Source organism: Podarcis tiliguerta (assembly GCF_965153285.1).
Source record: "Podarcis tiliguerta genome assembly, chromosome: 10".
In the NCBI taxonomy this organism is placed as follows: domain Eukaryota; kingdom Metazoa; phylum Chordata; class Lepidosauria; order Squamata; family Lacertidae; genus Podarcis; species Podarcis tiliguerta.
Window position 1 is genome coordinate 51204172 of NC_139543.1, and position 25627 is coordinate 51229798.

Consider the following 25627-nt stretch of genomic DNA (forward strand, 5'->3'; position numbering starts at 1 on the left):
GGGAAATGTGGCATGTTTTGTTTGAAAGCGTGTACTGTGATACCCCCCAACCCCTTTCCCGCCGCCTGAAGTTTAATCCGCTTGGGGGGTTTTTTGCGTTTGTGCGTGCAGACGCGAGGCAGGGAGCGAAGGCGGCGGGTGCCTTTTCTTTAGGTCTGGCGCAGGTTCCATAAGACGCGATGTTTATTAACTGCATAGAACTTTCTTTGGGCCCGTCCCGGCCCTGTCGTGTTTCTCGTCGCCGCCTCAACTTTCTCTCCCTCTTTCAGGGGAGTGAGGAGAAAGAAAGGGGGGGGGGGCGGCGGTTTGGGAAAGTAGGAAATGCTGCTGGGTGGTTGTAAGAGAGAAATTGGCCGAAGAGGAACACCTGGAGGTTTGGCTAAAGGGGATCCGGGTGGGGAAGGACAACGGCAGAACCAAAAGGTGGGAACCTGAGGTAATTTAGGCGGGAAACGGGGCGGCCTTGAGGGAAGGCGATCACGTCATGCGGCTGGTTTGGTGGTTAGCGCGCCAGGCTGGGGGTGAGGAGAGGCCGCGGCTCGAATTCCTGCTCCCAACCATGAAATTGACGGGGGGGGGGGGTGATTTTGAGCTACTCCACCCCCCGCCCCACCTCATAGGTCTCTCCCCAGGGAAGGTCGCCCGGCACCTTCATTATACACCTTTAGGCGCCAGGCAAAAACCGTTCCTTTTAAACCAAGCCTTTGGTTGATCTTAATGACATCCTATGCCCTTTTAAAAAGTTTTTTTTTGGGGGGGGTATTGGGTTTCAGTTTTTATTTTTATTAGATATTTTGTGGTTTTATATATTGATTTTATTCTGTGAACCGCCCTGAGACGCCTGGGTATAGGGCAGTATGTAAATAAATAATAATAATAATAGGACTGTTTGGTTGGTTTGTCTTTATTGAAAGATTTCCGTGGATAACAAAGGTGTATGTATAACGTCTCTGTTTTCAGTTCATAGAGACTTATCTGCAGGTCAGTTACATTTGGTGTTTTCAGTTCATAGAGTCAGTTACATTTTGTGTGAGACATGGCTATCATAGGCATTGTGAGGTTGAGGGGCAGATTTCCTTCTTTTGTATAGTGGGGTTTTTTGTGTCAGCGTCACATGGACAGGTTCTCCACCTATCCATTTGTTGGTGGAGAGAGACATTGGGGAGCCTAGGGCATGGTTTGTTTGTTTGATTGATTGTTTGATTGATTGATTGATATACTGCTCTGTACCCGGAGGTCTCAGGGCGGTTCACAGAACAAAATCAAAATATAAAACCACAGAATATATAATAAAAATAAAAACAATAACCCTGAAGGTAGGTTGCCTTCGGCTGATTGCAGTGAATTTGGGGGTGGGGTTGCATGGCTGTTGTGACGGGGGGGGGGGGTGTAGAATGGAAGGAGAACCCTATGTGCCATGCATGCACTTTGAATAAATAAAAAGCCCTGGGCTTGAAGGGAAGGTGGAGCAGAAAAGTTTGGTAAGTGAAGAAAAGCAGGAAGAGGTTGTTGGTTGTGCTCTTGTGGCTGAGTGAAGCAGCCTTTGAGGCTGCGATTCTAAAACATACCTGGGTGTGTAAGTGTCATTGTACAAAGCCGATTGTACTATTGGGAGCTAGAATAAGGTGCTCCAAAATGGGAGAGGAGGAAAGGGGGGACAAACAGTTTCTAATTGGTTAGAAACCATGTACAAAATCTTAAACTCAACAAATACATAATAGATCTAACAGTGTGTACCACCAGTCACACCTCAAATGATGTTGAAACATGGAGAAAGGCTTTCTCTAGAGCGGTATGTGTGTGTGTGTTACATTTTCAGGCTCAAGGGCCACATTTGCCCTTGGCCAAACCTCTAGGGGATGCATGTCAGCAATATGTGTGGCCATCTTGCACTTTCACATGCTCACACATACAGGGAGACAATGAACAAGCTGTCTCCCCTCACCAGCTGGTCTGTGCAGGTCAACTGAGGGGGAGGGGGTCACATCTGCATTCATCAAATGATCAGATGGGTGACACCTGGCTTGAGAGCAGTACATGTGAAAAGGATCTAGGAGTCTTGGTTGACCACAAACTTAACATGAGCCAACAGTGTGACGCGGCAGCTAAAAAAGCCAATGCAATTCTGGGCTGCATCAATAGGAGTATAGCATCTAGATCAAGGGAAGTTATAGTGCCACTGTATTCTGCTCTGGTCAGACCTCACCTGGAGTACTGTGTCCAGTTCTGGGCACCACAGTTCAAGAAGGACACTGACAAACTAGAACGTGTACAGAGGAGGGCAACCAAAATGGTCAAAGGCCTGGAAACAATGCCTTATGAGGATCGGCTAAGGGAGCTGGGCATGTTTAGCCTGGAGAAGAGGAGGTTAAGGGGTGATATGATAGCCATGTTCAAATATATAAAAGGATGTCACATAGAGGAGGGAGAAAGGTTGTTTTCTGCTGCTCCAGAGAAGCGGACACGGAGCAATGGATACAAACTACAAGAAAGAAGATTCCACCTAAACATTAGGAAGAACTTCCTGACAGTAAGAGCTGTTCGACAGTGGAATTTGCTGCCAAGGAGTGTGGTGGAGTCTCCTTCTTTGGAGGTCTTTAAGCAGAGGCTTGACAACCATATGTCAGGAGTGCTCTGATGGTGTTTCCTGCTTGGCAGGGGGTTGGACTCGATGACCCTTGTGGTCTCTTTCAACTCTATGATTCTATGATTCTAGGGAGAAGATGATTTACGTCCCCATCAAGGCGTTCAGTTCCACCCACCCCAGCACTGTCTGCTTTAGTTTCCTTTCTCCTGCCTCTGCCAAAACTAGTGAGAGCTTGGGGTCGGGGTTCAGAATACCGGTAATTTGTTTGGGGGGACTGTATCAGACCCATGCTGTAAAAATGTAAGAGGAGATGACCACTTAGATATCCTGATTCCACAACATATCATGTGATTTAAATGTAAAAACAAATTATTTGAATTGGGCCTAGAAACAAATTGGGAGCCAAAGAACTTCATGTAGCACAGCTGGTCTAGCAGAATTATTTTAAACTTTAATAGCTCATTCAAAAAATATTATTGGAGACATTTTACAATAATTATTCACTGTAGTCAAATGAGGTTTAACTTTAAAATGTGTGAAAGCTTTGTAAAAATATTCTGCAGACATATTGAATTCTGACTTCTCAATAGCAGATACAAGATAAAATAGTATCTTAGTATCTTATTTTCCCTATATTAAATTCATACTGTGTTTTATGTGGTGAATTAAACAAAAATATATATTTTATGGCAGTTACTCTGATTATGGCACCATCAGGAAGAAAATCTGCAGCAAAAACTGCTAAATTGGCACAGGAAGATCCAATTGTTCATACCTATGACTTTGAAGAACATACCAAAAAACATCTGAGTGGCTCTGAAGAGGATGTTAGAGAAGGTGTAGTAATCAGTACAAAATGTTATACGCATTTTGTTTTGTTGCACTCCTAATACAAATAGGATGTCATCCTTTTTCTCACAATAGTATAAGGGGGGGCACCCCCCCCCAGATTCTATCAAATAGGACTGCTGAATAACCTGACTTTTGGCATTTGCTTAAGGCTGTCTTCGCAACAAATTTCTTTGTGAAATGGTAGAAGTTTACTCCTCATTAGGTGACCATGCAATTGGCAGAGAAGGACTCAAACCTGCTGCTCCATTCAGCAGGTGAAGTTCTTTCTTGAAAGTGGATTCCACTTGAGGGATTGGGAGGAGATAGTCTGGCATTCTCAGCAGTCATAGAGAATGGAACATAATGTAGCTTCTCAGCTCTTTGTTGCAGCCAAGCATTCAGAGCATATTACACTTTTGTACCAGTTGCTCTGATTTCCAGTGCAATCCTAGGGCCAATTTAAAGTGCTGGTGTTGAGCTTAAAAAACTCCGAATGGCCTTAGGCAGGGTTGCCTAAAACTAGAATGGGAAAAAGGTAGATCAGGATCTACTGGCAGATCTCGATGATTGATAAGAATTTCTGATTCGCAATTGTTTAATGGTTAGCATATTGGATTAGGACCTCAGAGACAAGGGTTCAGCTACCAACCTCACTTGGGAAGCCTTGGGCAAGTCACCGTCTTTCAGCCTAACAGAGTTGTTAAGTTAAAATGGTAATTGGGAAAACGATTTGAGGTCATTGGAGAAAAGCTAGATATAAATGTGATAATAAAATAAACGAACAACCCCCCCCCCCCCGTTGAAATGAAGAAAGTGTGTGTACAAAGGTAAAGGTACCCCTGACCATTAGGTCCAGTCGTTTACGAGGGAGCCGGTGTTTGTCCACAGACAGCGTCTGGGTCATGTGGCTAGCATGACTAAGCCGCTTCTGGCAAACTAGAGCAGTGCACAGAAATGCTGTTTACCTTTCCGCCGGAGCGCGGGAAGCACCTTAATGTGCTTTAGGCAGAGGTTAGCAAAGAGGGTATTCTTTGTGGGGAAGGACCATGAATTTGGTTAATTTCTGGTACTCAAAACAAATTCCTGAATGCAGAAGAACATAAGAATGGCCTGCCAGATCAGGTCAATGGCCCATTTAGTCCAGCACTGTATTCTCTCCGGTGGCCAACCTAGATGCCTGTGGGTAACCTGCAAGCAGGACTTGAGCTCAAGAGCACTCTCCCCCCCCTGTGATTTCCAGCAACTGGTATTCAGAAGCATTGCTGTCTCCCTTTTCAATATATGTCTTTGCACCAAGTTCTGGTTGGAGGATCTGGGAATACTAGTAAAAAAACAAAGCCTGAGATCTGCTTGGATCCATAGCAACTTGCTTGTACCTTAAGATCTGCCTCTGAAGCTCTACTTAGGTGCCTATTTATAATGGAAATAAGATTGGCAGGCAGACAGACAAGGGTATTCTTGCTCATGGCCCCCAGATGCGGAAGGTGATTTCATGGGACATCACATAGAGCCCATCCCTTCCAGGTTTTAAACAGGCTATTTTTACTGTGGCCTTTATCAGTTAATTTGAGCTGAGTGCAAAACTAATATTTTCACTTAATTTTGATAATTTTATATTATGCTGAGGTAGTGATGGTTACGCTTGATTTTTAGTTATGTTCTCAAATATTGTTTTGATATTTTTGCAGTGTTTTATATGGTTTAAATGGTATTTTATGTAACTTGTAAATTGCTTTTTGAAGAATTTTCATTTAAAAGTGGTATATGGGATTTAAAACTTTTTAATGCGATACAAGTAATTGGTAAACTGCGCCTTCTATTTCCCTCCCATAAAGATGAAACTCCAATAATTGATAAACATGGGAAAAAAAGACCTTCACTGACTCCTCGTCCTGTAGTTGAAGATGAAGTTGGGTAAATAGTTTAATATTTACTTTTTGCCATGTAATGTTAAATTATTTTTTACAGTTATAAAGTATCAGTTACGTTTCCAGTGCCTCTTTATTACGATTATTGTAGCCAGAAGTATATATTACTTTTATGATGTTGTTAAAACACAGCACCTTTACATAGGAATGCAAGTAAAAAATTGTTGGCTGTAGATCAGAGCTGGATAACCTGTGGCCCTTTAGATGTTGTTGGACCAGGTCCCACCAGCCTCAGCCAGCATGGCAAATAGTCAGGGATAATCGGAATTGTAGGCCTACAACATCTGAAGTGGTTAGATACTGGTGTGGACCCAAAGCTTCACTTCTTCCAAAAGTAAGGAGCTTACTCTAATATAAGGTGCTTACCCTGTTGGAAGAATCCTCTTCCATTGGAGGAAGAGAACCTTTGAATCTAGCCCACTTTAATTAATTAATGAAGGATAATTCAATTGCCCTCTTCTCAAAAATTATTACAGAATAGAGAGGCAAGGAAGTTCTGAAGTTAACGGAGACTACTAGGGAGCCAGTCCCAATGAACGTTGTGGGATTTCTGAGTAGACATGGAAAGGATTGCACTGTTCTTCACACATTAAGTTACATCCAAACCACCATCAAATCCCCAATAGGTCAACTCATAATACAATAGAAGCCCATGTAAACCATGTTATAAATGTAAACCAATTTTACAGCATAATTCTAAACATAGTTACAGTGCACTGAATTCTATGAGAATTATTCCACGGTAAATGTGTTTAGGATTGCAGTCTTAAATATGTTTCAACTGCCATGGCTTCCAAGAATCCTAGGAACGTTAGCATCTCTGACAGAATTTTCAGCAGACTCATTAAGCTTATAATTACAAATGACAGCTTTCAACATAAGATGTTTTAAACTACTGAGTCATAATCAGAAGGTTATGCCCTTTGTTGATTATATATTTCTTGATGGGCAAAATCTTGGCAATATAATTAAATTTAGTGTCTCCATCCTGTTGTGGTTTACATTCCCCCCCATAGATGCCCCAAAGATTACACCCCTTCACAGTGCTGATTTCCCCCCGCCCTCCCTTTGTCACAAGGCTTTTAGTAGTGTTAATTATTGTTGGTCTCTGTTGCAGCTTGCTACCACTTACAAATAATATCTGAAAAATATAAACTAGTTCTCTTAATGCAAAAAAAATCATTTAAAAAATATGAATATTTTTATAGGGGAGAAGTACAGAATATGCTGGAAAGATTCGGAGGTATGTTTTAGAAAATACTTAAATACTGTCAGTTAATAAAATAGTTATATGGGAGAAGGGTCCTGCCCTTTTATTTCAGAATACAGGATTGTTTCCAAGTAAGTTCTGCTCAGAGTAGACCCAGTGAAATAAATTGATATAGCTAGCTTTAATTTTAATGGCTGTAACCTGGAAACAACTTAGTTGGATAGAAACCAGTTTTTTTAAAAAAAATTCTCTTTAGTCATATGAACAAATTAACAATTAACATTCCAAACATTATTTCCTGTAGTATGATGGCAGGAGTGCAGTGAGATATTGTCATCTGTAGTACTTAAATAGATTGATCAATTGATTACATCAGAGTTGCAATAACTTTGCCAAAGCAGATGTGCCAATGCAAACTTCAAGATTAGGGTGCCTCCTCAGAAAAAAATTACTTAGAAATTTCTATGTCTTTGCTCTGGGTTTCACTCTCACGTGAAGCAAATTCTACTAAAATAGACTGGCGAGGGCAAAATGTGATGAAACATGGCCTTCATTAATCTGTTAGTCATTACTGGCAAGATTCCATCTTGTCTGTGTCCATATCAGTCGCCTCCATAGCAAGAACCTAGCTCTTCTCCACTTTCTGTAATGAAGGGTGGTAGTTAACAAAGGGTGATGCAAAAAGACTTCTTAGTTTGTCCCAATGCCTGCTCAAGGACAAGGACTGCAATGCTTCTTTGATCTAATCAACTGACTTTTAAAAGTATCCCAATTAACTGAGGAGCAGTTTTTAAAAATAAAAATACATATTTTAATACAAGTGCTTATAAAAGCTACTGTATGGCAAGAAACAGCTTAAAGCATAATCTCCCTTTGGCATGCTTATTTCTTCTGAAATGATGCCAGCTACAACACATGCACATAATCTAAAAACATGTGTTTCTTCCTTCAGCTGTTTTTACCCATATGCAGATTTGATTAATCTAGTGACTAACGTGCATATAACTGATCAACTAATCTTTCTCTAATGAGGTTTCAGTCCTGTTAAGGATACACAGCATGGCTACAGCTTATGCAATTTGAGCATGGGCCACAAGCTTTCTCAAAGCCATCTTGAACTTCATGAAGTTTTGGGATATGTCTGCAAATCATGGAGCATGAGTAATACTGTACTTAACAGTGAAGAAAGGCAACTGCTTAACCAATGCTGTATTTTGCTCCTTTGATATTCTACTGTTTCTTATTAGAGCTCTCTCTAAAGTTTTAGCCTCAAAAGGTATCATGTTTTACAAAAGCACCTGCCTAGATTGTTTGGTTATGAGCTTGCTTGAAAAGGGCTTCATGTAAGAAGAATCTAAATCTTTGGGCAGACTGGATTGTGCCAGCCAGCTTCCGCTTAGTTTCTGTGTTTGTTGTGGGGTGTTAAAAGTGTTGATGGCAAAATACTTCGCTGATAGATCAACACACTATAAAAGCTGCCATATAAACACTGTAATTTTAATACAGCTTATACTAGATTCAAAATCAGTTTGAGAAGAGGTCCCTGAATTCAGTAGCCACTACTGTAGCCTAACGCTGCAACAGCCCTCCAGGTGTAGTGTGTGAGACATTCTAGCCTTTCTTTGCAAATCTTATAAGCCTTTACATATGTTCTAAGATACAATGCCTAATGATTCTTTGTCTGTCTGCAGCGGACATTAACAAAGCTCTTCTGGCTAAAAGGAAAAGATTAGAAATGTACACGAAAGCTTCTCTCAAAACAAGCAACCAGAAAATAGAACACGTTTGGAAAACACAACAAGAGCAAAGGTGGGGGTTATAATTAACACTAATGTACATTTCACATTGCACATTTGTGGCAGAGATTCAACCTGTGGCCCTCAGTCTGATTCCATGTAGGTAGGGAGAGCCAACAGGCAGAAAAGCCAAAATGTATGAAAGCAATAATATATGCAAGCGATCAGATCAGACCTGGGAAGAGCAATCTATCTTTCCCTCTCTTAGCAGCATGTTAAACAGGGGAAGAGAGAAATGGGGGTGTCAGAGAGAGGGTGGCCCTGCTCACTATTGGCTCTGTTCCTGCCCACAAGCAGCATGTGGCCCCCCCAACAAGTTGTACCCCTCCCCTGGAAATGTGACACTAGACCAAAAAAGGATTTCCATCCTGGACTTAGTGTCTGAGTTTTGATTGTCTGTGCGGATATGATTTCCTGGTAATTTACTATAGTAAAGGAGTTGGTTCCTAATCAGAATATTTCATTTTAGAAAGCAAATTCTTTAAAATAACGTTTAAGTTGCATTCTTAAAGGTAAAGGGACCCCTGACCTCTTACACTTTTTATTTGGAAGTTCACCTCACTGAACATAATTGGGCTTACTTGAAGTAAACATGCATATGATTGCATTGTAAACCTACTTTAGAACAATACTCTTCAATGTTCTATGGTGTGTTTTTTTCCAAATTAGAAGATGCCACCTTTCGCCTTAGCTGTGTTCTCTCAGATCTACCAAGTCTTCCTTTTTTAAAGTTTGTGTGACTAACTGAATGTTTTAGGTTCTCCATCTTTCACCGATGCCTTTACAGTTTATAAATCAATGGTATTTCATGTTAACATTCAAAAATGCATTATTTCAGCTTGCAAAATATATATTTTAGGCAGAAGATCCAACACGAATATTCTCAGCAGTTCCTGCATGTATTTCAACAGTGGGATGCTGATATAAAGAAATCTGAGGAACAGGAAGAAAAATTAACGGTTTGTTTTTCTTAACTTTTTGAATAATAAATGTAAGTGCCTGAGGCTGATATTTCATTCTCCTTATACTGCAGTGTGGAATGTTACCATTCACAAAACAGACAGGTAATATTCAGGGTTGTGTGTAGCCCTAGCTTTAGGGAAACAATATGCTCACATAGGGTGAAGGGGATCTAAGTAAATTAGCAGGGTCCAAGTGCTGCTCAGTAATAACATCTCAGATATTAGGTCAAAAGATAATGTTACGCCATAGTTAGTAGAGCCAATGTTTCTGCACTGTGATCAATCTGTTCCTTAAATAAATATACACTAGATAAGCTTGCAGTGGTAAGCAACAACAATATGTTCAGTGGAAGATAAGCATTCAGTTACTACTATAAGTTGCCCATTGTTTATGGCAGCATATAAATGTAAATAAATAGCAAGTGAAAGCAAGAAAACCTTGCCACTGGAAACAATTTGACATGTAAAAACTATACACTATTTTCTTAGAATTTTTCTTTTTTTGTTCATTCACTGACTTGCATGCCCCTGAAAACCCTATATGAATTTACAGCAAAGGCTTAGAAATTAATTTAAGAATATATATACACACATACACTTATGGTAATAACTGATGGCTGTTGCCTACTGGGAGTAGTTGAGTGGAAATAAAGGAAGCCAACAGTAGGTGGACCTAGAGCAAACTAATTCTAGTTTTGCCCCTAACCTTTTCCTTTCTGAATCCTACACAGGCCAGGGTACAGCAGCAGCAGTCACTGGCAGTGTTACCCATGGACTGGATGTAGGCAAGGCAGATGGGGCAAACTGAAGTTGGTGAGGCAGTGCCCCATTTGTCCTAGCATACCAGCTTCCACTGCATTTGGCTATGCTTACAGTTTACAATTAGTAACAATGTGATAGAGCTTTATTATATGAATATTTATTCCTACATTTATTATAGCCTCTTTTTCCTTCCTTAGAACCTGTTTCGGCAACAACAAAAAACTTTCCAACAAGCAAGAATAGTTCAGAGTCAAAGACTGAAAACAATTAAGCAGCTGTATGAGCAATTTTTGAAGGTATATTAAAAAACAACAATCATTTGATCAAGTTTGTTATTAAAAGTGCATTGTTATTTTAGTTTACAGTAAATTAAAACAAAGGTTGTGTGAGAAGGCAGCTTCCACCACTGGTTTTCTCTTCCCTTCCTTCTACCTACATCTCCCAAAACATCTTTCCAGAGGGTCTAGATGCCCTTCTGCGCATTGGGGTGTGTCTCATACAGGCCTGTGATGGGCCAGGAGGATTTGCCTGAAATTTAACCAGCTTTCTTAGAGGGTTTTTGGAGGGTACAGAAGGAAGGGAAGAAAAGGAAAACCTGTTGCATGAGCTGCTTTCTGCTCATATAACTGCTTGATACAAACGGACATCCTGTGCTGTCCCTGCTGCTAATACGGCAAGATCTGCAGTGACATACTATCTATACATTTATGCTTAAAAATAATTGCAGCTACTACTTAAACTTTAACTTCATGTTGCATCCATTCTGCTCTGTTTCCACTTGATTATTTGACACCTAATATGCTTTGCATGGATAGGGACGCGGGTGGCGCTGTGGGTAAAACCTCAGCGCCTAGGACTTGCCGATCACACGGCCGGCGGTTCGAATTCCCACGGCGGGGTGCACTCCCGTCGTTCGGTCCCAGCGCCTGCCAACCTCCGGGTGCAAGTAGATAAATAGGGACCGCTTACCAGCGGGAAGGTAAATGGCATTCCGTGTGCTGCGCTGGCTTGCCAGATGCAGCTTGTCACGCTGGCCACGTGACCTGGAAGTGTCTGCGGACAGCGCTGGCTCCCGGCCTATAGAGTGAGATGAGCGCACAACCCTAGAATCTGGCAAGACTGGCCCGTACGGGCAGGGGTACCTTTACCTTATGCTTTGCATGAAGAGTAGCATGAGCATCAACTGAATATTGCCCCAGCAGTACTGTGGTGAGCGACAGCATGGCTACATCTAATTTTCATAGTTGGACAAAACATGCATATACTGTACAGTGGTACCTCGGGGTTAAGAACTTAATTTGTTCCAGAGGTCCGCTCTTAACCTGAAATGGTTCTTAACCTGAGGCGTGCTTTTGCTAATGGGGGCCTGCTGCACCACTGGCACACAATTTCCGTTCTTATCCTAGGGCAAAGTTCTTAACCTGGAGCAACCACTTCCTGGTTAGCAGAGTTTGTAACCCAAAGCGTCTGTAACCTGAGGTACCACTGTAATGCTAACCTTGTCAAGGCTTTACATTTACATTTGTACATGCATAGATGTTATATGGGTTAGTAATATCACTGCTTTGTAGACTCCTTTGTCATCTTGTTGGCAATTCCTGTAGGGCAGTTGTTTGAATAAGCAGTGCAAAGAATAGAACACTAGTCCAGATGAACTCTTACCAGTTAGCATAATTACTTCTTAAAATTTTGATGTGTTTAGGCTACTACCTTTGCCATTGCTAGCCACTCTGGTAATTCATGGCCATTCCTTGACTTCTAAAATGTAACTAAATTTCTGGGTGTAAACCAGTAACAGATTTTCATGAAGCTGCTATCTGATTTTAGAGTATGGAAGACATGGAGAAGACTCATGAAAGTCTTTTAGTAGGTGCACAAAATGAGCTTCGGAAAGAAATGGCTATGTTGCAAAAGAAGATCATGATGGACACTGTAAGTGTTAATACTGATTTATGGAAAATTTCAGTGACATTTTAAAACAACATTTAAATAGAAAAATTAAACATTTACCATTTATATTCAGCAAGTCAGAACACTATGATACAAAATGTTACATTTGATCAGCATTTTTTTCTCTCTTAACAGCAACAGCAAGAGATGGCAACTGTTCGCAAATCTCTTCAGTCCATGTTATTCTGATGGCTCAGTGGAGAAACAACTTGTACCTAAGTAACATGATACAATTATATACATTAGCCATATGGGGAGGAAGAGCCAGTATTTAAACGCCATATTAAAAATTGCTATATTTGAATACCTTACATTCAGCTCTGATATCAAAGAAATCGACAGCTCGTTGCTGCTTAGCAACAGGATATGCTAATTTTATTTTTCCCCTGTGTCTCTCAAAGTATTCCTAATGGTTTTTAATATTAATACATTTGCATCATTCTTTTTTCATCTCTTAAATCCAGAATGTAGATCCCAGGGTTAACGTACCTTTTTGAAAGTTCAAAATGCTTAATGTCATTTCACTGTCTGACAGACTGTTATTATCAGATTAATCTGAAATAGTGTTTGGTACGAAAACAAATTGCATGTACTATGGGATTCAAGGCCTTATTAAAAATTGTGTACTTGCAGCAGAACTATATAAAATGTTTCAGGTTGCTAGCAAAAAAAGTTTCATTGCTGTATACCAACCAGAGTAATATGTCCTAATCTGAAAGTTGAAGGAGATGCATAAGAACTTCCTTATGATTATAAAATAAAATATACATGTTGCTAGATTGGGATTTCCTTTATTATAAGGCACTCTTAATAATTTTCCAGTTTCATGGTCTCACCGTAAATAAAATGTTATACTTTTTTGAGGGAAGATAGTCTACCAGCCCCTAATATTATCAGTAAATTCTGAATAACTAAACAAAGATAGAGGCTTACACTCTGCAGTTCAGGAAACCAAATTAAAAGCAAAATTTAAAAGTATATCAAGCAAGTACCTATCTCCAAAAACTCTAAATGAAATGTTTCTTTTCCCTCCCAAACAGCAAAAACTTCTGTCATTGAGCTTTGGGTTTTTTTTAAAAAAATAAAAGCATAATCATATTTTCATACTGTAAAAACACACTGGTAATTCAAGCATTACAAATGAAACAAAGTTTTCATTACAGCAACTTAGAATCACAGTTTTAACTGTTTGAAATGTAGCAATAATTTATTTGGTCTTAAATTCTGACATCATTTTAAAGGAATCCAGAACAATTACTACATGCTATAATAATGGCAGCAAACCATTCACCTAGTTTTTGGATAAATGCATGGTTTTATTTAAATGCCAAGGTTTGCCACCGTTAACTATCCTAATGCCACTTCATGGAGATTCTTTAGTGCCCATTAGTCAGCATTTAATTTTGAATTTGGTGACATGCTGAAGATCCCTCAGTTTTTTAAGCAGACTATCAAATTCTGAAGTCTTGTCATTTGTGGGTATTTACTATTTAGATCTTTTCAGCTAGAAAATAACATGATTAGTTGTTTTGCTGTTAAAGAGATCTTCATCACTTGTTTAAAACTGACCCAGGAGGGTAACAGTTTTCTTTCTAGCTAACTGTTCAGTACTTTCCTTTTTAATGGAGAAGACTGGACAACTTTCTTACAGTGAGCTTCTAAGGCACAGGTGGGCAACCTGTGGCCCATATGCAGCCCTTACAAATCCCCAAACTGCTTCTGAATTTTGCTGGGGGGAGGAAGCACATTCTTTGCAGATGATGCACTGAGAGAAACAGAGCTGCAATGGGGAAGAAGGCACATGGGGAGAGGTAGCCCCATGCACTTTCCTTCCCAGCTTACTGGTAGACTTCTTTCTGGATAAAGTTGCCAGGATTCCCTCACCCCCCCCCCCCATTGCTGTTAAAACACATAGCCAAGAATCACTTGGGATTGCTTGGATAAAGGAACTGTGTTGTATGAACTAGCTCTAAACACCCAGAAAAAGACAACCCTGAATTTCTTGGAAATAGTCAACCCAGCTTGTCTGATGGTAGTACCTACAACTGGTTTTATTGTTACAGAGCATCAAAGCTAAGTTGGGGTTCAGATTGTTTTACGTTCTTCTGAAATACATATATTTATAACTGAATTCAAACTCAAATCTGTTGCCAGTAGAAAGAGATCAGCTCAGTCATTAGATCTATCCACTCCTGTCACTTCTGAGAAGGCTTTGCATTAAGTGAAAATATATGAAACTACACATTTGTCCACAGCTGAGGTTGGCATATTTCTTTCCTCTTAGCTACACAAAAAGACTTGACTGGGAGTTATGGTTCTATTTTTCTGGTCTCACTAAAGCATATGGCATCTAGAAGAAAGTGATGGAAAACACACAGTAATCCCCCAGAGACCATCACTGTACAAACTGCTTCCTAAACAAAATAGTTTCTAGACAGGATGATTAAATCCCATATAAAAACAGCACAGCTATATAATACCTAGACATCACTGATAAATTTTACTAAATGAAAATGCAAATTTCTTTGTTGCCTGAAATGTCAAAGACCTTATTCTACTACATTTTTAAATGACTTCACATTCTGGTGTATTAAAGAGGTTTCTGTACCTATGAGGAGGAATTTATTTTGGGTTGGGGAAAGAAAATTTAATCAATAACACTGCCAAAGGGCACGAGGTGTTAAAAAGCCCTTTCCTCATTCCTGCTCAAACTGCATTTTGTAAAGAAAGAGGAAATGTATGCTATATGTGTTTTGGTCTTAGCAGACTGTTTTATCCAGCTTAACATCCCTCGCTCACTCATTTCTTTAAAAATACAGGGTGGAATTCAACATAGCGCTCAGTGGGGTGTGTGCATGGGGAACGAGGTCCAATAAACACAACAGGACTTTCCTCCAGCTTCTCTGCACCCCCATGCAAGCCTCCAGAGCAGATTTACAGTGCAATGAGGGCGGTGAGGATGTCCTGGTATGCAAGCAGACCTCATTCTGTGCTCAATAACAATGTTGAATCCTGCCCACAGGCCAAATTCTTAGTAGCAATTCACAAATATTTATACTGTAAGCGAAAGAAGTAAGTGTAATTATGATTCTCCCTGCTCATGCAAAGAATTTAAATGCTTAAGAATTTAAACACTACTGCAAGATAAATTATGCCATAATTTTAACCTTGACAACTAATTTATGGTTAAATTCCTTATTTTTTTTCCTTTAACCAGTATCAGAAACTCTTAAACATAGTTAATATGAAAGACACACTCTTAAGACTTTGATACAAGATGACAACTCAGTAGTTTTAGCCCTTAAATATATAAAAAAAATATTCAACTAAGACTCTAGTTTTCTCCAAAAGCAGTGAAATGTAGAATGGATAACTTTTGCAGTATTTTATACAATTACTGTCCCTATATAATGAACCAACATCACACTACCTTCTAAGAAATCCATATTTGGCTGTTTCTTACGAGTTCAGTTAGCTGCCAAGTACATTAGGTTTTCAAGCATTTCTGTCTGCAAAGAGCAAAACAAGTTTCTAAACAATAATTTGCTACTTTGTAGCAAAAAACCTCCTTAGACCCTCTATTCCTATGATTTCAAAGTAACAATTATAGTAAGTCCCAACAGAGCCTGTAGGAACTTGGTATTATATAATTAATTTCATTTAACCTCTCATGCACTTAAGTTCTCTTTGAAAATTTCCACAACTGCATTGCTGAAAAGGGTATTTTCCACCATTCAACACTTTCCCCACCCCCAACCAACTCCTCCTCTTCGCTTTCAGCTATAAGTCACTCATTATGGTTTTGAACCTGTTCAGGAGCTTGATGAGTTGAGATTTTGAAGACGTGTATGTGAAGGTGAGCTGCAATCTGTTTGCATAACCCAGTGGAGTATCTCAGTAAATCAATCAAGGATATGAACTAAAGAGGGAGAAAAAAGTTCAGAGCTTAAGATCAAAACATGTGTTGCACAAATGAATTATTCTGTGCTTAAATTCTCTCTCGTTCTTCAAGGCACACAGATAGTTATAACAGAAGCATACACCTTAATTATAAAACAGTTAAAAACTTATAGTTAGATCTGCAGTTCAGAGATTACAGAAAACCAAAAGACAGAAATTTAAATTAAATTTAAATTAACTTCTGAAGATGAAGCCATTCATCCCAGTGCATTCATCATCATCATCCCTACTATAATACACAGCCAGGATTCTTGGCCTGAATACAGTGGGACAAAGGAGAGTGGACAAAGGGAGAAGAAAGTAGGTCAGAAAAGTCATTGCTGCTGCCTCTCTTCCTAATTTTAATACAGTGGTACCTTGGGTTAAGTACTTAATTCATTCCAGAGGTCCGTTCTTAACCTGAAACTGTTCTTAACCTGAAGCACCACTTTAGCTAATGGGGCCTCCCGCTGCCGCCGCACAATTTCTGTTCTTATCCTGAAGCAAAGTTCTTAACCCGAGGTACTATTTCTGGGTTAGCAGAGTCTGTAACCCGAAGCGTATGTAACCCGAGGTACCACTGTACTGAATTAAGAAATACAGGGGACATCTGGTTTGTAGTCCGGCAATCATATCTAATCAATAAAACATGTATTTTTGTTTCTTCCCTATGATGCAACTATCTTTAGCAGCCTGAATTTAAGAGTCAAATTCATTCAAACCCACAAATGTAAAAGGAGTAGATCTGTGCATGCAATAAATTGGTAACCAGCTCTTTAGGTTTTAAAAAAATTATGACTTTTTTTGCAATTCTTACAAACATGCTGTAAGATAAACAGTTAGAATCTCATTGCAAGTGGGAGCTGAGACAAAAGACTTTTCTAAGGTCACCTAGTGGGCTCATGGCAAAAGCAAGATTTGAATGAGGGACTTCCCAATTGAAACTTGGTCTCAACTTCTACTTTATTACCAGAACATGGTCCAACACAAATAAAAGCAGGTATACCTCTCAGCCTTCATCTGTTTGGAATACAAGGCTAGAGAGTCTGACCCAAACACCTAGAAAGGTGAAAACACTTTCCATAATTTAGTGAAGCGTATGGAAAACTGCTTACCAGTGCTATCCACAGGATGATATATTCATCAATAAAACTGTTGAAGTACTGGTCTAGAAACAAGAGGCCGGGCCCAATAAATGCAGTATCTTGTAGGAAGATTTCACTTTTGGTCATGTGTGCAATCTATGAACAAAGATTAGATTTAGTTACTAAACTAAGATGTTTAGATCCTATTTTAACACAATACAATTTGTTCATCTCTTAAATCAGTACCTGAACCCATCTGAATATTCAAGGATTCAAAGAAATTTATAAGCAACATAATGATTAAGGAGATGTTTTGTTTCCAGACATGTGGTTTCTTCTTAATTACAAACATTTAAGAGAACTATAAAGGCTTAGACATAAGGAATGCTCAGGGCAGAATATTAGCTGTAATGGGTAAGTGGTAATCTTCATTGGTGTCTGTCATTAATTGAAACATTCTTTTATGAATGAAATGGACCTCTTCCTTCTACATGCCCTCAAATATGCTCCATAGGATTGGGGTACCTGCCACAGTAGATTTAGAGGCCACAGGGGATGGGAGAGCAAGGGGACATCCTGCTGTACAAGCAAATTTTCATCTATGTGATGTTGGCTATCATCCAATACGTTTTGCAAAAGAACTTGCAGCACAATTCTGTCCATGTTTATTTTGAAGTTAATCTCTGCCCAATGAGTCTCCTTATTAGTACAGGACAGCAGCCTTAAGGTCAGAGCTGAAGCTCCATGTCAGCAATTGCCTATATTGAAAATGGCATCAGCAAAGAAATACTGTGTAATGACTACCTGATCTTGCAACAAATGTTGAATCACATTAAAATTAAGAAACCATTTTGTCATTTCTGTGCTCTTTAGACTGAATAAGCTGTGCGGTGCTCATTTTCATTTTTTATTAATAGATATCAGCTTAGCAGTAGAACATTCACAAAGCTTCACATGCATTATTGCATTAATACATCATCATAATAAATGCACAAAACATTGTTAGAAACTCCTTACCACCAACTTTTGTGTGATTTTGGCACTCACAAATCCAAATGTTAAGACATAGAGGCAAGGATGCTTTTCAAATAGTTGTGTTGTAGATTTTTTATAGATCATTATTGCCAAAGTAATAATCAATCCTATATGAAGGCCTGGTGACAGAACACTTGTTCCCTGAAAGGTACAAATAATTAAATTATATCAATTTTATAACTTGTATCCCACTCTCACATGCCAAACACACCATGAATTCAAGTCAGCTCACACCATCAGAACAAAAATCCAATGTAAAAAGCCCAAACATACATCAGAAACCAACGTACAACAATGAAATATTCATGGAGCCAATCACACTAAAGTAACAAAATCTAAGGAAAATTAACTAAAGCTGCCTGAACAGCCATGTTTTTGCCAAACAACTAGCAATAAAGTGTGAGAGACTGATGAACCTCTTTCAGCAGGGCATTCCGCAGAGTAGATGCCCTGGAAGAAAACTTCAGGTGATGAAAGCAGCAGGTGGGAAGGATATACATGAGGAGGTGGTCCTGAGTGTACTTATGTCTCAAGCAATTTAGGGCTACTACTACATCTACCAGGTACGTGGGTTTAAACCACTGTGCCACTTGGACTTGCCGATCGGAAGGTTGGCGGTTCGAGGCCCCGCAATGGGGTGAGCTCCCGTTGTTCGGTTCCAGCTCCTGCCGACCTAGCAGTTTGAAAGCATGCAGTGCAAGCAGATAAATAGGTACCACTCTGGCGGGAAGGTAAAGTGTTACCATGCGCCAGAAGCGGCTTAGTCATGCTGACCACATCACCAGGAAAAACTGTCTGCTCCCTCGGCCTGTTAACTGTCAGGGGTCCCTTTACTTTTACTACATCTACTTAGATTCTCACCTGCCCTTTACATCCCAGAGCTGGTTACAACAGTGTAAATATACAACATTAACATAAGTTAAAAATAATCTGCAATCAAAAGTATAGGGTGAGTCCTAAAGACATGTCTCTCAGGAGTCAAAAGGCCTGGGTTTGTTCCAGAAACAAACAAGTAGCCAGTTCAAACTGAACAAGAGGGAAATGGTATGTTCTGAACGCCTAACCCCAGTAAACAACCTGTTTAAATTCCCGAATAGTAGATAGTAATATTTATATTATTACAATGGATGCTTAATCCTAGATATAGAATAAAACTTGCTAAATTAAGCACACAGCAAACCTGTTTATATAAAACACCACAGTAAGTTAAAGGCAACTTTGTGTATCAAACATTTAGGTTTTTTTGTTTGTTTGTTAAAGAACACTTACTGCTATTGTAGAGCCATTCTTTCCCACGCCTCCTCCAAATATTACTCTGAAATAATTGTAACTGGAAAATATTGCTCCACCCACTATTCCAGCAACAGGAATCATCTTCAGTCTTAGGTCCAGCACAGGAAGCTTGCAGGGAAAATGTAGAAGATTTTAAGATAGGTTAATGTCTTTCTGCCATTATTGAAACATTTTAGCAATTTTTTGAACTATCCATTTTCTTCATTTTTAAAAAAGAAATCAAATGAAGAGCATAGTCATGGAGTAAAATAAAATGTAGAGCACAGTTTAATTTTGCTAGAAACCCAAAGGTTACATAATTGTTTTAAATTCAGACAGGCATGTTGCTACTAACATCTATAAACAACATGTATCAGCTTTCTAGCTTTTATATTTCTGAAAAATGGATAGTTCTTCCCAGTTCACTGATCAAAACAGCAGTAGCACCACAGGAAATGCAAACACCATCTGCCTGTTTTGTTATATCTTGCTATGAAATTGCATTACCAATACTCTCCAGCTAATAGACCTTTAGAATAAGTATTTACCTTTCTTATTCAATTGTAGTTTCAAGGAAACTTCCAAGACGCAGCAAAGGATTAAAAAGAAGAGTAAAAAAAATGAATTTCCTGTAACCCACCAGGTTACACTAAGGATATGTTATTGAGACTTCTCAATCAATGCAACAGTTTATGTAAAACAGAATAATGAATGGACTTTCACAATGTAGAGTTGTTTTTTAAAAGAATTCCACATTTTGACTGCTTACAGTCATTTGAGAAGAGAGCATGCATTTCAAAATAAAAATAAATTTTAGTAGATATAGCGACATGCCAGAATATTGATTCGCTTCCAAGAGTGGACTCAAGACAGCTGGGAGCTCTGCTGTAGCTGTTTAAAAGCTTGCAGTGTGGTGCCCAGTGCCTATTTTCAACAATCTCTTACCATGCAATTGACACCTAGCTTTACCATTCATCCAATTCTTGGATTTCCAAGCAGCTAAATAATTGTGGCCACATTAAGCTTAACTACATGGATCAAGGCAACAGAAAACCAACCCCAATGTACGTCGTTACAGGGGTTATGTTTCTTCAGATGCTACTGCATGCATTCGGATTATCTCAAGCTGGTTGTCTGCAATTCTGTGTTCTACAATACAGGCATAAACAATGCATTCTTGAAAGCAGGGGCAGTATAAATTTGCTCTGACGTTTTGCTAAAGTACAAAACATGCATTCTGCTGCCTTATGACAAATTCAGCAGAACCTTGCCATTCTTGACAGCAGCACCAGTTGCGGCCTGGTGTCACCATGGCCAAGCTGGGGGACAGACAAAAACCTCCTGTGTGGCCGGCCAGTGTCATCAACCCCAATAAGCTACAGGAAGTGACAGGACTCCCCTGCCTCTTTCTAATTTAAATTGGCCAGTCGGAGGCCATACTACGGGGTAGGAAATTGGAGATGGAAGTGGGTAAGCCTGTTTCTACTCAGGTCTGTCTCCAAATCATGAAAGCTGACTGCACCGCCTTCCAGCAGTGCAGTCAGCACTGGACATCACACCCTCCCACCCTGGATAAATTTGGCCCTGCCTGAAGGTGGTGTGTGTGTGTGTGTGTGTGTGTGTGTGTGTGTGTGTGTAAGCTTGCTGAGGAGTCTCTTGGTCACAATATTTGGCCCCTGGGAGGAATTTTCCTGCAGGCCAATTGGACCGGTCTAGGGGTTTCAATACCTCCCAGCAATTGTCACAGATTCCTGGCAGAAAAAAGGTTGGATCCTTAATATAATCTCCAGATAAAAGTAGTAGGGTACCCTGGTAAAGGGGTCCCAAGGGGATGTCCATATGCCCAGACCGGGGCTAATGGGCCACAGAACTCCCTGACTGGCAGCCTGGAGGGGTTGCCTAGATCTGATGTGCATCAACTGGGCTGGCTGATCCAAGATACATACCCAGTGTCTAAGCCAAAGTCTTCTTACATCTGTAATCAATAAAGCTGTGGCCATTTAGCTCCCAAAAGGCTGTTATTTATTGCTTCCTACGCCTCTACCCCAGCGACCTCAGGCTTACTGCGACTCAGCCCACAACTACAAAAGTGTTAAGTGACAGAATTTTTCCAGTTGGGTCAACTTTTATAGAAGGGAGTACAGCACTGAGAATAATATGAAATCCAACTCTCTGTGCAGAGCATTTATGTATTTAAATGATCTGAGTGATTTAACACAAATATCACATATGGCAGATGGGGTCTTTTTCCTCTGTAGTTCTAAACTCATGCATAGGACAGCACATCACGACAGTAAGATGACAGAGCACTGGAACTACATTGGGAAAAGGCATCCTAGGTAAACATATAATCAAGCCAGGGCTTTTTTTTTAAAGCGAAATAAAATAAATGTTTAACAAAATGTGGCATGGGAGAAATACAAAGGATTAGAAGAAGCTGCTAAACAGGAACCATACAGGACTGTGTAATTTACAAACTTTCAAGCCTGATAGTTATATACAGTTACCTTAGTGTCCCACACTGTTGTTCCACCAAATGCAGATATCAAAAAGAGTATAATTACGGCTATCTGTACTTCAGTTACATCGACTCTGTAATAAAAGAGAAATAAAGTTGATCCACACCAATGACTACTTGATAGGTAATAGCTCACGAAATATTAAGATTCATCAAAGTGGTTGTGTGCCCAAGACAAATGTTAACAACTTCAGGTGATTCAATTATTTGTTGGATATAAAATTTAATTATTTGTTGGATATAAAATTCAAATTTCTAGGAGTTTTTATCAAAAGGTTTTGGTAATTAAATTTCAATATACAAAGTATATGCTTTGCTAGTCAATACAACAGAAAGTAGCTAAGCAGCATTTTTTTCACCAAACTACTGTATCTGAAGTTCTCTGTCATGCAATAGGTTTACCCTTTTCAGAATTTTAGATGTACAAGGAAACCCCTTATGGAAGAGCTAATTAATATACTAAATCTCAAGCTGGTGGATTCCCCTACCCTGCAAAAAGAAATACACAACGATGAGAGCTGCGGGGGGGGGGGGGCGGGAAATCCTGTTGGATCTAGGTTAAATTCTACCACCCCAGTTGAAACATCGGGGCAAATGTATTTCAATGTCAGTCACAGAGCAGATTATCCAAATAGCCACTTACTTGCCAAACTTTAGCATGCCACAAACATAGGTTTGCCAGTGAGCACAATAAAACAGGAACATTCCAATAAAGCAACAGAAGAACAGCCAGTCTGGGTTTGTTCCTAGCCGAACTGCTAAGCAGGCTCCAATACCAATGAAAACTGAAAAGTCCAATTAGCTTCCGTTAGTTATCACAGTTATTTGAAGAATGGTATCTAAATAGTTCTGAGCATTTGCATGTAGCACAGTTTGTGGTGGTGCAGTAAAATGGGTGGAGATGCAAGCCATACTTGTGTTGAAATAGGCATAGGCCCAGAGACATTTGCAAGGTTCTTGCTTCATAGATTGCCCATCAGGTCGAGGATGTCCATGTCAGGGGGTGGCATCCTTAACCCATGGCACTCCATGCACTGTTTGACTCCAGCTCCCACCATCCCTGCCAGCATGGTCAATAGTGAGGGATGATGGAAACTCTCATCCAACATCTGGAAGACCACAGCTTAGCTACTGTGGGCTAGGTCAACATCAAATTCCTGGCACAAACTCTTGTATGGAGCCATAACATGCAAATTGTGTTGTTGTTGTTTTTTAATTCCATATTCTTATGGTCTGTGCTGTATTTCATGAGACGTGGTTGTAAGAAAAATGCCAAACAGGACACTTGGAAGCAACTACACTATTGGCTCTTAATAGAATTGGAAGAGTTGGAAGGGACTGCTGAAGGTCATCTAGTCCAACCCCCTGCAGTGCAGGAATCCTGCCCACAGCCGTCCCTGGATGGGTTCAAATCACCAACCTTTGGTTAACTGCAAGACACACTGACCCATTGCACCTCCTATCTATTTAAAAATATATAGTTTTACTGGGTGTGCAGCTTCTTTGAAGCTAAATTGTATAGAAGTAAAGGTCCAGTTGTGGATGACTCAGGGGTTGTTGTGCTCATCTCACTTTACTGGCCAAGGGAGCCGGCGTACAGCTTCCGGGTCACGTGGCCAGCATGACTAAGCTGCATCTGGTGAACCAGAGCAGCACACAGAAAAGCCGTTTACCTTCCCGCCGGAGCAGTACCTATTTGCACTTTAACATGCTTTTGAACTGCTGGGTGGGCAGGAGCTGGGACTGAACAACGGGAGCTCACCCCGTTGCGGGGATTCAAACCGCCGACCTTCCGATCAGCAAGTCCTAAGCTCTGTGGTTTAGACCACAGCACCACCCACGCACAAAGAGCATCATAATTTAAACCCAAGAAATGCATAAACATTATTGGAATCATTCTGATATGCAGCAATATATGCAAACTGCCTGTCAGTCCTGTGAGTCTTAACACAAAAAAGTTTTTTTAAAAATAATAATAATTAATTACCTGTAGAAATAGAGTCACAGCCATGGTCGAAGAGTTCTCCCAAAGGAGAGCTGCTATTGGTTCTTCTGGCTTGCTTCCCATCAATAGCATCCAGTGATTGGTAAGCAAATAGTCCTAATGCACATGAGAGGAACACCCAAGGAGGAGCCTGAAACGAACACACAGGAGGATTCCATGCTATTAGGCAACTGCTGCAACATATGGAGTATATTAACAGTTGTGTAGGAGTCTCTTACTTTCCTTATCTGTTTGCCACACATTGTACAGTTCCATTTAAAAAGTCCACACAATCTACTGTAATTTCTTCGAAGGTCACCCACCCACACTTTCCTACCCTACTGGACTTTGCACAACACATGGATCAAGCAGACCTGGAAGGCTGCCTTTGAAATGTCATTTATTGCACAATTGAACCATCCAGCAGAGTACATAATGTGCACTTGGCCTGCTGAACCCTATTAACTTACCTGTCTTGATTAAGAAACATTTGTCTATTCTATAAACTTTAATCCAGAACGTACATTTAGAAGTCACCCTTTGTTTTTCACTCAGAGCACTATCCCATGGTGGCCTTGGCTTAGCAGAAGTGCAAATTGGGGCGCCTGGTTTTAATTGATCCCCATTATCTACTAAACCCCATTCTTTTCCAAAGGGTCCCCCAACTCTCAGTAACAGCATGTGACAGAGCTTGCCACAAAGGTAGACCCACTACTGAATACAACCCTCACAATTTATTTATTTTTTATATAAAATGAAACAAAAAAACCTCCTTGATCTGAGTCATTTCCAAAAGAACATTCTTATACTCTAACCTGGTACGCTGCAGATGGTTTGGGACTACATCTCCCATCATCCCAGACTACTGCCCATCGTGGCCGAGGCTGATGGGAACTGAAGGAGGAAACCGGACTGGGGAAGGCTGCTCTGCTATTCAAGGTTCAGGTATAGAACTGGACACAAAACTGCAAGTCTCAGAAGAGACAGGTGTGAATACGCACGCGAAACACAATTATCTTGTGGAACTACTGCAGCAGACAAACCTAGCCACTTTACAAAGATGTACTGGCATCTTCGACACATGGGATGCAGAAATTAAATCCTATTTTTAAAAAATGGGATGGGGCGATTTCTATCTTCTCCTATTGATTAAAGCATAACACTTACCCAAATGGGGGATGGGGGATGGGAATAGGCAGTGTGCCCTGATGAATGGCAGACAGAACTAGAGACAGAGTGGGAAGCCTTTAATACTTAGATCACATCTCTGCTGTAATTAAAGAGGTGCGACCCCAAAGGTCACAACCAGCAACTGATTCATTACATGCTGATCTTAGGCATATTCTTAGTAAGTAATGAAACCACACATTATAATTAAGTACAATTACTCCCAGAAGAGCTGGCAATTATGAACAATGGGTGCAAAATTTAAAGGTGCTAGATTTTCTAGAAAGTAAGTTTCATTCTGCATTTAGGGAGAGCGCCTTTTCTCACATTTCACCCCCTCCCCTTTCTAAGCTATCAGTTACCTTGCACGCCCTTCCAGCAGCAAAAAAAGGCTTTCTATATATAGCCATCCTATTGCAATTCACTAAGGTCTCTCTCTCAACTTTCATCCTAAAGTAACTAGACCTACAGGGGAAATGGGCTTGCAAATGCTTCAAAGCAAAGCCCAGTGGGAATGTAAGCCGCCATGTTTGAAAACATTTTAGAAACACAAGAAGTTGCCATATACCAAGTCAGGCCACCGGTCCACCTAGTTCAATAC

The 25627-nt window shown here is 40.1% G+C and overlaps 2 protein-coding genes across 6 annotated transcripts in view; one reads left to right on the plus strand and one right to left on the minus strand.

The window, feature by feature from the left end:
- Positions 1-13099, plus strand: SYCP3 (synaptonemal complex protein 3). Of its 4 annotated transcripts, none has more exons than XM_083401544.1 (9): positions 1-153; positions 3281-3424; positions 5254-5332; positions 6555-6589; positions 8248-8365; positions 9191-9311; positions 10274-10372; positions 11904-12008; positions 12162-13099. In XM_083401544.1, exons 1-9 carry the CDS (start codon positions 6-8, stop codon positions 12213-12215), a joined length of 903 nt encoding a protein of 300 aa, XP_083257670.1. In that variant the 5' UTR covers positions 1-5; the 3' UTR covers positions 12216-13099. The 4 variants fall into 4 exon arrangements, with proteins under 4 accessions (XP_083257670.1, XP_083257671.1, XP_083257672.1 ...); XM_083401545.1 differs by having other exon boundaries at positions 2-153; positions 9212-9311; XM_083401546.1 differs by lacking the exon at positions 1-153 and adding an exon at positions 460-521.
- The window catches only part of CHPT1 (choline phosphotransferase 1), a 27926-nt gene continuing 5577 nt past the window's right edge, over positions 3279-25627 (minus strand). Inside the window, exons 2-11 of one of the 2 annotated variants that reach the window (XM_083401540.1) lie at positions 23863-24010; positions 22519-22660; positions 21865-21949; positions 19355-19486; positions 18068-18226; positions 17081-17206; positions 15835-15945; positions 15457-15535; positions 11225-12241; positions 3279-10869 (exon numbers count right to left, since the gene is read on the minus strand). In XM_083401540.1, the coding sequence (XP_083257666.1) occupies positions 15494-15535; positions 15835-15945; positions 17081-17206; positions 18068-18226; positions 19355-19486; positions 21865-21949; positions 22519-22660; positions 23863-24010 (945 nt within the window). In that variant the 3' untranslated portion in view covers positions 3279-10869; positions 11225-12241; positions 15457-15493. The remainder of the gene's footprint in view (positions 10870-11224; positions 12242-15456; positions 15536-15834; positions 15946-17080; positions 17207-18067; positions 18227-19354; positions 19487-21864; positions 21950-22518; positions 22661-23862; positions 24011-25627) is intronic. The other variant, XM_083401539.1, reaches the window with a different exon arrangement.

What these genes read in the sequence shown, in the direction of transcription:
- SYCP3 (XM_083401544.1), top strand. Translation starts at nt 6, where the DNA reads ATGTGGCATGTTTTGTTTGAAAGCGTGTACTGTGATACCCCCCAACCC. An exon ending in AAAACACAACAAGAGCAAAG is followed by an intron (nt 8,366 to 9,190) that starts GTGGGGGTTATA and finishes GCATTATTTCAG; the next exon opens with CTTGCAAAATATATATTTTA. An exon ending in TGTATGAGCAATTTTTGAAG is followed by an intron (nt 10,373 to 11,903) that starts GTATATTAAAAA and finishes ATCTGATTTTAG; the next exon opens with AGTATGGAAGACATGGAGAA.